The sequence below is a fragment of the Coturnix japonica genome, chromosome 5 (assembly GCF_001577835.2).
Source record: "Coturnix japonica isolate 7356 chromosome 5, Coturnix japonica 2.1, whole genome shotgun sequence".
NCBI lineage: Eukaryota > Metazoa > Chordata > Aves > Galliformes > Phasianidae > Coturnix > Coturnix japonica.
The window spans coordinates 10,193,218-10,207,566 of record NC_029520.1 but is presented as its reverse complement, the minus strand read 5'-3'; the positions used below and the strand labels follow the sequence as shown (position 1 = coordinate 10,207,566).

At 40.6% G+C, this 14,349-nt stretch overlaps 1 protein-coding gene across 19 annotated transcripts in view; it reads right to left on the bottom strand.

Annotated features, from left to right (window-relative positions):
• The window catches only part of BRSK2 (BR serine/threonine kinase 2), a 288,040-nt gene that overhangs the window by 30,932 nt on the left and 242,759 nt on the right, over nucleotides 1–14,349 (bottom strand). For 8 of the 19 annotated variants that reach the window (XM_032444833.1, XM_032444829.1, XM_032444831.1 and 5 more), the window contains 4 exons: nucleotides 14,238–14,303; nucleotides 10,294–10,317; nucleotides 4,702–4,762; nucleotides 689–896 (listed from right to left, as the gene is read on the bottom strand). In XM_032444833.1, the coding sequence (XP_032300724.1) occupies nucleotides 689–896; nucleotides 4,702–4,762; nucleotides 10,294–10,317; nucleotides 14,238–14,303 (359 nt within the window). Of the gene's footprint in view, nucleotides 1–688; nucleotides 1,302–4,701; nucleotides 4,763–10,293; nucleotides 10,318–14,237; nucleotides 14,304–14,349 lie in introns of all 19 variants that reach the window. The other 11 variants (XM_032444838.1, XM_032444841.1, XM_032444843.1 and 8 more) reach the window with 3 other exon arrangements.

Genomic DNA, 14,349 nt, shown 5'->3' with positions numbered 1-14,349 from the left:
CAAAGGATCCTGGCATTGGGATGGCTGCTGATTATATCTGAGAAGAGTGCATGTGACTTTGTGTGCCCTCTGCCTGAATGCAAAAAGCTACCTGGATACCAAAGGAAACAACTTTGTTGATCTCAACACTTTAGAAACTCCTAAAACAAGCCACTTAAAACTAAAATCAGCCAGAAAAAAAAACGCTGATTGTATTAAGGCAGTTTTTATATCAATTACTGAAGGTGGTAAAAAAAAGCACTAACCAAGATCAAACAAACTGTACATCGAAAGGACAATTGCAGCCTATCGTCACTGGCCACCTTTTTTCAGCAGAAAACTCAGCCCATGGCTGCAGAGAGGCAGCAGAGTACAGCAATAGGTGAAATACCACAGCTCTACGTTTGCTGGCAAAATAAGTGATAAAACGTTCTTGGATTCTAAGAACCATGTCAATGATATTAAGGTCTGTACTACTTGAGTGTGAAGAGGGCTCAGGACATGCTGCTGGAGCAAATGCAGTAGATTTACAGAGCCTGCTGATATACACTTTGAGCGAGCACTGCTTGACGCTATCACTCTCGTTTGCTGTACACTAGTTCTCAGTTCTCAGTACATGAAATTTTTGAGAGCCAAAGAGAGGGATCAACCTGCTGCTGAATGGCTGCTCAAATTAGACCCACCCTGTGCATCTGGACAGAGTACTCACCTTGCAATTTCCGGCGATGGAAGCGAGGAGACCCCAGGAAACTATTCTTGATTGAGTTGAGCCGTGTCCTCCATGGCATTCCTCCAATGCTGGGGCTGGATGGTGGTGTTGGGTTGGGTGTGCCTGCTGGGCTCTCCTTTGGCGTATGGACAGGTGTCCCCTTGGGGGTAGGGAGGGGACTTCCCCTTGGAGAGGGGTGAGGGGTAACCTGTATGATGGGGATAGATTTGGTGCTTGGGTCAGTACTAGAAGGGAGTAATCTAACAGGAGACATAGGGTTGGTCTGCAATTTAGGAACAGCCAGCTGTGGGTTAAAGCCGGCAGCAGGCGAGCGGCCTGGGGCATTCTGCACAGGGCTGTTCTGGGAAGAGGGTGCGCCGGTATTGCTGGAAGGGAGTGGGTTGGATTTAGTAGACTGGAGTGGTTTTTCGGCCAATTTGCTCTTGGATGGCAAAGTCTGCGTCTTTGGGTTGGGCTGAAGTGCTGGCTTTGGTTGGAGTACATGTCCAGGCCTGGAGGCGTTCCTACAAGCATCAGGGTCCAAGGAGACTTGGGGTCGGGGAGAGAAAGGGAGGTCGGAGGTCTGAGGGGGGATGAAGAACTTTCTGATAGGCTACGAGACAGACACGGAGTGTCCATGCACATCAAAAACAGTGAAATACGCATAGAGCGGGCGAGCAGAGAAAGGAAAGTCAGAATAAAATCCATCCGAGTCACAAAGATGCATCATGTCACAAGGAGACACAAGAGATGGAGGTGAAGGGGCAGTGGGGGAGGGATTTTGCAAAGAAACAAAAACGAACAAACAAACAAAAAACAAAAAAAGACATGCAGTTAGCTGGGAACATGGCATCATCAACAACAGCAGCAGCGGCAGCAGCAAGAACAACAGTGTCATAACAGGCTTCATCATATTAACCAACCACGTGTCAGCAAAGGAAAACAACAGAAAGAAAAGTAAAACAAAGGAAAAGTAAAAAACAAAATGAAAGAAAGTAATCAAGAAAAAAGAAGAGAGAAATGTCATCTCTCTGGGATTGTTCTGATCGCCCTGCAGTGAGAGAAGCAAAATGCTTAGGGAGGTGAGGAAGGGGAAGAAGAATCACTGAAGCCACAGACAAATTGAGATATGCCAAGAATGGGACCACCTCTTTCAGTTCAAAGTGCCCATGTGCAAACCCAGTGGAGAGATGGAACTCAAAACAGGTGTGTGATACATAGGGAGTGGTAGGCGATACACAGAGCTTACTGCACACACCGGTCAGAACCTCTGTCCCTCCTCTTTGCCCCTGACTCTGGCTAAGGCGCATATTGGCTGCAGCCATCCTTGCAGAAGGAGGGAGGAAAGGGGGAGCGATGCCATGTTGGTACCTGGCCTCCTCCCCTGGCCTGGACAGTTAAGCTGCTCAGCATCCACTCAGGGTTTCACAGCACACAGCACCAAGAGGAAAACGTGACCTCAGCTCAGTGCTTAGTTTGTAAATAGCTATAGCAAAAATTTCAGAAAGGCCTGGAAAATTCATTTATCAGGGAAGGGATAATATTTCCCATCAGCCTTTATGCTTCTCCTGCAACGTCCCACATGCTGTTGAAGGACAGCTTGATAATTAAGATTTCTTTCATACTATTACAGCAGTATTTGACATTAAGGCCCAATTCTGTGAAAGGGTGAGACCACTGTTTGTAAGATACAGCGTAAAAAAAAAGAAAGAAAAAGATGATCATAGTTCACAGCCCATCACTGAGTTATCAAAAATGGGATTATGACTTTTCTTTTTTCCCCCAACACGTACATTTAAACACGTTACAGGCATTTTGGGAAGCTGTTCATATGGAATCAGCAAACAGCAGTACACAGACTTGGGAAGACAGAAGCCTTTTCAAGGCACAGTTGCAAGTAAAAGTCACTTCTAAAACAAAACGAATGCCCTTACAAAATATTGCAGTTAACAGCCCAGATTACAAGTACTGGCAGGATTTTTAAAATAGACATTACCCCTCAAGCTCTTTATCCTTTGGTCTGCATTCATGTTCTGATTTTTTGCAAATTATTAACTATCATGAAGCATTCATCATCTTTATCGCTATCATTATTATCCATCCTGAACATTTAGAAGCTCTAGTCAGGCAATGTCCAGATACGCCATGTAAATGTGACCTCATCTCACGTGTCAGGTAAGCACACTCAGTAGTAAGTTTACTTTCTGGGTTTGATGTATTAACACAATGCTGCCATGTTTATGACTCGTATAGATGTATTTAAAGCAATGTGTATAATTGTTTCCAACAGAGCTTTCTATTTGAATAACTTAGGGTTAGGCCATTAAAACTAAAAGAAAATCACTGCATCAAAAAGTTTGTATTACTATTTGAGTTGTAAAGTTAAAATTGAGTTTGACATTTTGGTCCACACTGATCACCAACGAGGAAGTAAAGGAAAAAGATTAAGGAAGTGGTTAATTTATGAAAGTCATTATCAGCATCTGACTGCTAATCATTTGCAAATGACTTCAAATGATAAAAGTCAAATCTGTTGATCATGAATGTTTCCTTGCAATTTTTAAATCATTATGTGCAGGGCGATTTGAGAAACAAATTTGAAAGAAATAAGTCAAATTACACTCCCATTTAAGCCATTATGAATCTGAATGGGCACCCTTCATTACCACATTTCTTACAAAGAACAAGATCAGGTCTGTCTTTCAGCTGGTGCAATAGCCAGCTACCAACCATTAGCAAGATCCTGTGAGATTTAACAACTCTTAGCTGCCACTGAATTCAGTTTCTCATAGAACTTTACTTAAGCAGTGCACACAGTGATATGTGCATTTGATTTTTAAAGTATATTCTCTTTCAATAATCTAAGATGCTATTAGAACATAGGTAAGGACTTTAAAAGAAATTTTTATTCCAGCATTACCTTTTAAGCCACAAATCTGACCTACCTTAAAATGGTTATGAACTGTGGAAAATGCCATCTGGCTGCTAAATCCCTTTGAAGACTATTTAATCAACTGCCTATTAAGTAATAATGTTAAGATACAGCAACTATGGAACAGATCTTGTCATCCTTATTCTTTGATGTAGTCCTTCTGAGATGTCAGAAATTGATCCCAAGAGATCAACTAATGAGATCAGGTCTAAGGTTTGCAGCTCTGGATGCTTATTTTATGCATGTAACTTATTTTGCTCTTTTTCAGCACATTCTGCAGTCGTACAAGAATTCTCAGATATCTGTTTCTTTCCACTGCCATTCAAGAGGTACAGAAACAAGAAAGGAAAGGAAATGGATCTTCAGTGGTTCCTGGCACACTAAAGACACAGAGGAGACTGCAAACGTATTTCTGCCAGTTGCAAAATAGGGTAATCATTAAGAGGAACCCAGCATATGTTTCAGAAAACAGTTTGATCAAGTAAGGAGCTGGAAGCTTTACCAGCCTGTGAACTTACACCTGATTTTCTCTATAATACACACCTTACTGGGGATTTACAGTACCCTCAATTAATTAACTTTTTACTCTCCCTTTAAATTTGCTGGTCCTCGAATTTGTGAAACTAATTTTGTTTGACTTTCTAATCTAAGCTATACTGTGGCAAACTGAATTAAGTTGATTGTAGCCAGCATGACTTGACGCTCTGCTGTGGCTTGATTGAAAGTAGCTGTGAAGTAGTTTCTGATATATGGGCAGAAACCATGTCATATACAGACCTCAGCTGGAAATAGCAGTGTTCAGTCACAACAATGTTATTCAATGCACTTCTGAGATTGAAAAAGGACAGGGGCACTGTGAGATCCCTGAGGTACCTTTAATAGTGCAGGGAAAATGTATGGTAAATTCTCAGCTTGGATTTGTAGACAACATTTCCCTCACCACTCATGAAAATTTACAAGCTGCCAAGGAATAACCAAAACATCCCAGCCAAGAGCCATGGCTCTGCAGCAACAGATGTTGAAAAGCATCAAGCATGTGTGAGTGAACTGGACCAACGCATCTTGAAGCAGAACCACTTACCCTTGGACTGCTGAGAGGACTGGTGGAAAGCCCAGATGAAGCTCCACTGATTGACCGAGACCTGAATGGACACAATAAGAAAAAGGCCCTCAGAAAATGTAAACAAGCAATAACCCTGAACACCAGCCACTGCAGGCACAGGCATGACTTGAGGAGAAGGAGGGAGACTGTCACTGGAAAAGCATGACTCTTTCCTCTCACTACTGTCACATTTCTCAGTTGTCCCACTCTCACAACAAAACTCTAAGAAATGCTGCTTGCTCAAAAAGGAAGCTATAATCCCTTTTCATTACAGGAGTTGCCACCTTCTTTTTGGCCATCGAGCCCTTGAAAACTACTGCGTCTGGCCTGTGCGAGTGGAACTGCTGAATTCAAGGAGTGCCAAGACACATGCTGGTGCTGAGAATTCTCTCCTACACAGTGCTGGGGGTCACAGAATGAGATGTTCTGTCACAAGCAACATGGAAAGCCACCATGTGCACAAGGCAAAGAGGTAGGGGGCTCCTCCACATATTAAGGAAAAAAGCAAGCCTTCAGTACCAAGATACATAATTGTTCCCTACGCAGTGACTTCACACTGAAATCAAAGTTCACAATGCCTCAAGCGTCCCTAACTTCTCCAAAAAAAAAAAAAAAAAAAGCCAATCAATTGAGAACCAACTGCTTTACTTGCTGACAAGGCCACCTGAACTGTAATGCTCTTACGCTCTCTAACAAAGGCCATCTAATAAAACTGTGAGCTGTAGACAACAGAACACATGAATGTGCTACACTAAAACATGCTGAAAGCGCACAGGCCGAATGAACAAACATTTCAGCAGAATAACATTCCAGAACGAGGGCTGCCCATTTTAAGAAAATCCTCCACATAACTCAGCTAAGTAAGCCCCACAGGTAGCTTTAAATAGAAAGAAAGTTGTCTTGAAGACTGCAACACCTTAGAGCAGAGAACTTGCCTAAGAAGTAGGTGGTCAACAACCACCAAACAACATGCCAGTGTAGCAAGTCTACCAAAGCTGACAGCATGTGTGCATGTGTATATACATATATTTAGAATTGATATGGGTCAGTTATTATCAGTTTGTAAATAAGGGAATTTAAAAGAAATTTAGATCATGAATTTTCACTGATTACTGAACTTTTAAATCTGTTTCAGAAGAATGAAAACATCTGTTTCTGAAATGGACTCCCAGAAACATATTCCTAAACAAATTTGAGTATTAAAATTGCTAAAAATATATGTAAACTGCATAATAGGAAGTAGCTCCAGAGAAAGAGTATGTTCAAACTGAACTTAAAGATATATCTTATTTTCTCTGTATCCTCTGCAGAAACTACCCACTGATGGCTTTCCTTCCATCTCTTTCCATTTTGTCCATCACAGGTAGGTAAAACACAGAAGCTCACACTTGGCATGCTTTTTTTTTAATTTCTTTTTCTTTTTTTTTTTTTTTTTCCCAGATTAAATCTAAATTTGTACCATGAAAAACTGGGGCACTCATTCTACATAGAATCTCCCTCCTTGCACCCTGCCACTGTCTGCCCATGACAGTATGGCAGACAGAAACTAGAAGCTCAGTCTTGGCATTTAATTGAACTTAAATTTGCACCATCATAATAAAAGGCGCTCATAAAGGTTTATGCAAAGTAGCTTTAAAGGGAGAACTGTCTGCTCTGCTTTCAATAGGCTATTTTGTGTGCCTGTTCTATAACTGAAATAGCTGAGTGCAACGCAGATGTGTCATGCATATGGGAAGTTTGGTTAAAATCTTCCTTGTATGAGTCATCAGCAAAAACTTATTCTGAACTGTAATTTACAAGACAAGCCTATAAATTGCCTTGCACAAGATTTGTGTGGCATTTAGGTGCCCAAAGATGCAGTTAAACACCTATTTAGGAGTTTAACCACCACCAGAAGATGTTCCCACCAACACTTAATTATGGTGGGAAGGTCCTCTCTGACACTCACCTGAATTCCAGGATACTTGATTAAAAGTTCCAATCTGCTATTTCCTCTTTGCAATCAGATGTTTCCAAGTCCTGAATTTCCCCCTCCCAACCCCACTGCCTTCTATTTTTTTTTACAAAAATGATCACACACATGGAGGACATAACATGGCAGTCCCGCCCTCCCAACTCCCAGTTCCTTATTGGAAGCAATATTTGACAAAAGAGTTGTTGTGTACTGTGTTTTCATCCAGCCTAGGAGCCTGAGGTAGGGGACAGAAGAGAGAGTTAGTGTGATATCCTCCTAGAAATGCATTCAGTATCCACATGATTGCTACCAAACGAATTTTATTTCTGTTGCTGATTCATGCAAAAAGATATAAGAAGTAGGTCTTAGGTCTTGCAGCAAATCTTAGTTTGTCCACACTGGAAATTGTATAGAGGAGCAGTAGGAAGAGTTTAAAGAACCCTGAGTTAATTTTAAATTCTGGGGTGAAAAGAGAGTTGTACATTATCAAAACTTTTCCCTTTTACAAGAACATGTTGATATGGAATATGACAGCCAGACTGAGCAGTTCTTCCTTGCATCTTCTCCAATTTAATAAATCCTGCAGAATTTACCTTTACAAATGTGACACAGTTTCCAAGCTGGCTATAAAAACTCAGAACAGTAGCAGATTCTATACTCCAGTACAAAAACGCTAGCAAGCAAAAATGAGAGATCTTTCCTCCCATCAAGATCACCCTAGCTAGGAAATACTGGAATTAATTTTAAAACAAACAAACAAACAAACACATGCACTGCTCCTGTATCTCAGTCAGGTGGACAGAACTGGGACAGGGCCAAAAGAAAGTAATGAAAAGGTTGCATTATGCTGAAATGCTGCAATGAGAACAGAGAGAATTTAAATCTGCATCCCCCTCAACAGAAAATAAAAGGTATGAAGCTGTACAGGCAGCACATTAGTATGGCAGACCCTGGATGATCTCACATGTGTTAAAAGGAGAAAAATATGAAATCATCTCACATTCTTATGGCTACACACTAAGCATATTTAGCAGGAAATATCTATTAGTGAGCAACCTCCCCAGTGGTTACTCTGCAGGCATTAAATGTCATTGGAAGTATTAAATCTATAATTATTCCAAAGCTTACTACTACTAGGAATCCACGAACATCATGTGTGACTCATTTTGCTCTGTGTTTTGCACTGCTGTATGCTTGGGCATTAACTCAACGGAAGCCACCAAAAAGTTGTTGAAAAAACAAACAGAAAAGTTAATGCAGTTGCTCAGGGAAAGAGCATTCCCTCAAACACAACTGCCACTCTAGGGACCCAAGAAGACACTCAAGTATCATCTACAGTGACATAATTGCTTTGTCAAGCATGGAGGGAGGAAATAAATAAATCCATCTTTAGGAATTTAGACCCAAGTTCTAGGTAGGAGCAGCCACAGAGAGCATTCTAAACACAAGGTGGGCACTGAAGTCATTGTGGGCTATTCCTCCCATCTCAAAGACAGACGATAAGCAGAAGACAATCTGAGCTATGAAAGAAAGAGGCCAAGCACTGAAATGAGCACATGTGGGCTGTAGCTTGGATATGCGATGCCTTTATACCTCATTCAATCTATTTGATACTTCAATTACAAGGACCATTGTTTTAAAGTAAATTTTTACTCATTTCAGTCAGCTGCTATCATGTAAGGCCCAATCTGTGTTAGATCAGTTGATCTCTTACTGGTAAACCCAAGGAGCTGGAATCCAGTTTCCTGCTGGTTTAAGAGAACTGCTGTTTCTTGTGAGGTCTAAGAATAAAGGGCTGAAGCCTGGCACTGTTGAGGTGTAGGCACAAGAAGGGAGAAAAAGCAGCTGACCTGGTTACCGCAGTACACATATAGCACAGTGCAGAGCACCTCTACATAGCCCTTCACTCAGATTAATTTTCAAGTGCTTTAAACAGTGCATCAGCTACTATACACCAGTAGAGTGTATAGGCTTTGCAGCCAGTGTTAAACATTTGGCTCAAATTTGGCTTTTGTTTCCTCTTCGAATAACCACCTCACAGAAATTTTTCCTATAATAAAAAGTGAGTTTGGTACCTTGTTGCAGTCCCAGCAGAACTTGCTTTCATAGCACAGTTTTACTAGGATGCTGAATACAGTCTTTTAGCTGGTCAAGCTGGAGCCATGCTTCCAAGAAGGGGAGCCTGCAGCATGCATGCAGCGTGCAGTAATGCATCTGACTCGTGCCCCTGGGTGAAATGCCTTCAAAATTTTGAGTTGTTTTGATTCTGTGCGTAGTTTTGAAAGGCGTAGCCAAAATATCCAGCCAATTTTTGTTTGTTTAAAGCATAAATTGGGTGGCATTTGATACTCCTCTTTGCTTGATCACTCAAGTGAAAATAAAAAATTGTAAACTGCAGTTTGGGGTATGAAACCCCCAAAATCTACCCAAATTAATATGCAATAGTGAACATTCAGGCACTGTGTATTACATTTCATCACTTCCAAAAAAGAGAAACTGTAGTTCCTTGCCTTCTGATGCTGATCGAAGGAGTAAGAATAGACTACTTCTAATGCTATTCACAGTCCCAAGTGTGCAAACAAGACCAACCTCACTGGCTTTACATACTTCTGCTTATGTCAGAACGTCTACTCATAGTAATACCCTTTGGGAAGATGAAGCCTTTACAAAAAGCACACGGTGATTTTTGACTGCAGGTGTTGATAACACACCTCTTCTTCCTTCCAGTATACAAAGAAGGTGATGTTAACCAGCACCACCATCCTTAACTGGCCAATCACACTACATAATCATCATTTATAAATGGTTTAGAAATCATTAATAAATCCTAAAGCATGTTACAAGCATGCTTTATTAATATAAATATTACTGGTGCTAATCAGCTTTCTCAGTTTGTACCTTCTCATAAGCTTTTATTGTAGTCTGTAGTGATCTATTACAACAGTTCTATTAAATCATTTATTAATAAATATTCTGCTTACCTTAAGTATTTATAAATGGAAATTTAAGTGGAAGTGGGACTGCATTTCTAATTGTACCTATATCCTCTTTGTTGAAAATTGAAAATAAAGAGCTTTGAAGATATATCTGTGTCTAGGGCCATCTGCTCACCTCCTAAGAAAATCTATACTCAAAAGAGAGAAAATACCCAGTATTTTTTTTTAATAACACAGATGGGACTGAGCCTTATCTTAGGAAAAAAAAAAATAGGAAAAAAAGAAAGAAAATAAGATAAATTAGGATCAAAGTTAACTGGAAGGTATCAAGAAGATACAAAAAGCACTAAATAGAGCAGGGGAAGATATTCTCGGGTATTTTGGTACCTACACAGTGTCTGAGATTAGTTCTGTGTACTCACAGACATTGAAACATATAGACAAGAGAAAAAAAAGAACCCCAAACTAAATTATATGGAGTGTAACTCCAACATAAAAGCACGCAAACACACACAAAAGCACCAAAAATGCTTCTTCCCACATCTCTCTCTGTCTCCCTGCTGAAACGCCTCATTCTCTGAGCTATATCCACCTGCATTGCATTTGTAAAGTGCAAATGAAAAGTTTCTCTACAAGTCACAACAGGTCCCGCAACAGGAATAATCCAAAACTAGAGCTTACCCCAATGGATCAGCACTCGCCATCCTCGGAAAGAGAAAATGAAGAGAGAAGGCAAAGAGAAAGAAAGAGAAAGGGAGAGATGTGGAAGCAAGTGGAGAGAAGAGTAGGAAAAGCAGAGTGAAATACTGTTCGGAGAACTGCATGGTCATAATCATTGCCACAGGTGCCTACATCTTCAGAGACCAGGAACACTAGGGGGACAGTTTGATTTACTAGTAAATAACTTTTGTCCTGCTCACAATAATGCAGACACACCCAACTTTGGCACTGGGGAATATGGAGAGGGACATTCTAAGGCTGTAGAAAAACCTTTCCAGCCAAATCCCAATGAGAGCAGTCAGCAGAGCAACGGGGTTCAGATTTCCTGCTGAATTTCTTTTCTGACTCTGCCATAAGGCACAGATATATCAGACTGTTATAAAGGAAACCGCTCATTTTGTCCCCTTTTTGCTCACTGTAGTGTCCCTCTGTCCCCCAAGCTGGCCTGGTAAGAAGTACTTCTTTTTTTTTCTTTTTTTTTGCCATGAATGAACTGTGAAACATATTGGTTATTAAAGCATGCATTTCTGAGCCAGCTTGGGAGCCCAGGGTACAAGATTGTAGCTCAAGCTGTGAATCTGCTTTGATACTGGCTTATTAGTCATGATGGTCTTAGAGTCAGGAATTCAGATCACCTAGAGCATACCAGCTCAGCAACCCAGCACTTATCTCTGTGGATGCCATCTTGTGCTCCAGGATCTCGTTTTTCATTTAAAATAAATTCAGTCTCTGGCTCTTAAAGGTTGCAAGGGAAATCTTTCAAATGTGAACAGAGAATAAATCAATGCTGTGCTGAAAAGAGTCCAAAACAGTAGCTTTAAAGGCAGAATAAATCTCTGACGTGTTGACTTTGATGCCAAGGGACAATCAAAAACTTCAAGATTCTTTTTTTCACCAGTAACCAAAGCACTCAAAATAGGAAAGAACAGTCAGGTTATCAAGTTTTTAGGGTTGTGGGTCTGGAAACTCAAGAAAGTATCACCACTTTTTCAGATTTAAACAGATTAATCAGGAATAAAGAACACCTGGTGTGCTACTAAACCAAATAATTTTTAAGTCAGATGCTGTGCTTTTTTTCTCTCTGTCTCTTTTTTTCTCTCTCTCTCCATTTTCGATAACAGGCTCCCAAGCTGCCAGAGTTACCTCTGGCTGGGTGAGGAAAATCCATTTTCCACGAGACGGTCACCAACAGAAATGCCAAATTTAATATATGCCCAGTAGATTTCACAGTTTCCTGCTCAGTGCAACTAGCCATGCTTCCGAATACAAGAACATTGCAAATGCTGGGCTGGGCAACACAAGGCAGTTTTGAGGAATGTTAAAATTAAAACATAGTTAGAACAGAAAGAAAAAAGTTGTGCTACGTATCAATAGAGAAGTGGAAAGAAGCATTATAGTAAGTTCATGTGCTTGAGTGATACTCCGTTTGTATTTTGGCCTGGAGTGCAAATTTGGTTAAGATCTAATTTGTATATATACAAATACATATACATTGTATATATTTAGGGACGAATGCTGTCCTCAATTGGACCAGTACAAATCTACCTGCAGTGATGTAACTGAGAAGAACAAATTGACACCCATCGTATAATGGAGCATGTGTGTATGTTTATACAGCAAATACACCCATAACCAAACATGCAGAATATTAAAATGGGTGCAATAAAGTTCATTCATTTTTCTTTCAAGTCATTTTCCCAACAGGGAAGGCACTTAGGAGGTTAACAAAGAGAATGGAAAGCAAGTTGACAATAGGGAAAAGGAAGAGGCAAATGAGGTTCAAAAAAAATCAACAATCCCAGGACACAATAGACCCAGAAGCGCAGACATGTGCATTCCCTACAATACTGAAGCAAGTGAACTACGGAGCTGCAGCAACCCAGATACAGAAGAAGAGAAGCGCTGAAAGAGGGGATGAAAGTCAGAAAGAAAGAAAAAGAAAGGGACAGTGGCCTCAGCTACTAAGACAACCATGTGCATCTAGAGGGAAGGGACCCTTAAAGATGCAGTATTCCTTTAAAAAAGACATCATAAAGTTGGATAATTAAATGCTGAACAAAAATTTAATGCCATCAGGATTAGTCGTCCTTATTTTGCTGGGGATCTCTTCGCTGCCTATCCCTTCCATTCTTGTGGCTGTACACAAATGCAGAACTCAGTTCCTCTCATTTTCATGCCACTGAAGTCCCTCATTTTAACTGTTAAGAGTGAGAGGGAGGTGAGACAACAGTGAATGTGATCTTTCAAAAATCAGCCTGGCCTTTCAGTGAGGAGGTCCACAAGGGATCCTTGTGACTGCCCTATCCTTTTCCTCCTGTAGTCTGAAGAACAGTACCTTTGAGAGGGAACATGAAAAGCCTGCATGTGCATAAGGAGTTCCTTCAGTGGCTACTGAAGAGTCATCATCTCCTCTGCTCCTAACACAGCCTAACAGCTGCTAGAGAAGTACAGAAGGATCATGACATCTGAAGGACCCTTCTCACACCACAGATGCAAAGGCATCTCTCTTACTGGACCTGACTTCCAATTACTGTGAAAGAGCTAGTCTTTGGAGTAGTTTCACACTAAATGCTAATGCAAGAAGTGACGTGTTCAATAACACAATCTATGTATAGGGGGAATCGAAGAGAGGAACATGTTGATAGTATCAGTTTGAGGAAAACTCAGCCACTAAAGACTACGTAATCACTATTTCTTTATGGTTATGAAACTATGAGTTTTCTAATGGTTTCTAATGGTAATCCTCGTACTTAGGTTGCCATTTAAAGAAGGTGCCTCACATACATGATGGACAATCATGTGAGTGTATGGTATTTGAACCTCACTGTGGCACATTCAGGGTTTGAAACACTGCCCACAAAGGACTCGTCTGCAAAAGGCCAAAACAGAGACTGTCCTTACATCTTGTAAGTCTTCCTTGGCTTAAAAGTCACATTTATCTTTAAGTAGAAAGGCTATTAACGGGAAAAATGGAAAGAAAAATGGCTAGCTGATTACTCAGGTTGGTTCCTTTAAGGAATTCTTTCTTTTTGAATCAGATGGAACAGTCCTAAATATTTGCCTGCTGATTTTGAATAAGTTGAGTGTTTGTCCAAAATGTATGAGCACTACATTATGATGAAGAGTTATCCATAGGGATGACAGTTTTTGACATTAGAGAACAATTATTCTCCTCCAAAAACAGAATTTTAGTAATTCCATGTCCACTAACAAGGCTCCTCGTAAGTCTGAGCGTTTGTTGTTGTTGTTGTTGTTAATGGACCATATGAGACCCTAAATCTGGTGGCCTGTATGTCTTCCACTGTGCCTCTAGTCATAGTTGGGAGCTACTCTTCTCATTACTCTCCAGAATCTGTCAGACTGTCAGACTGGAATCCTCCTCCAAAAGCCCCCTCTTTCAGTCACCTTTTCCTCTCGCGCTCTCTGATGCAGCCAGGACAGCCTTAAAGAGTTTTTATCTTACTTAGAGGTACTTAATTTTTATCTCCTATCAGTCTGGAATCCCAATGCTCCCTACCATTGCTCTTGCTGACTTGGTTGTACTGCTGTTTCTAATGCTGAGAATGGAGCACTCCTGGCTCTCCTAGTTCCAGTCTTTCCCAAAGCAGTTCTAGCAAATATAAATTCTAGCCTGGGTATCCTAACTCATGGTAGAACTGAACTAGAAGTAGTAACAGGATAACATTGTAGTGGGGAAAACAGTACAGTCACAGGCTGCATTGGGGATAGCCTCATATGTAAAGTATAGTACAAAACTGTATGTAGTGTGGGCCTGTAAATATCCCACTCTCTTTGTTTCTTTCTAATAAGGAACAGCTATGTCCCCATACAGAGAAGGTAAGTACTGCATCTTTAAGGTCTCAGCAGTGAGGTAGAGGAGAGGAACATATTGTCAGTGTTTATACCTTTCTTCTTTGTTGAATTTGGGATTGGCTTCAGAGATATCCAGGCTTTTACTGAACATTGTTTTACTATGGCAGGAACAAAGCGAGAAAACAGAGTTACTAGTGTGGACAT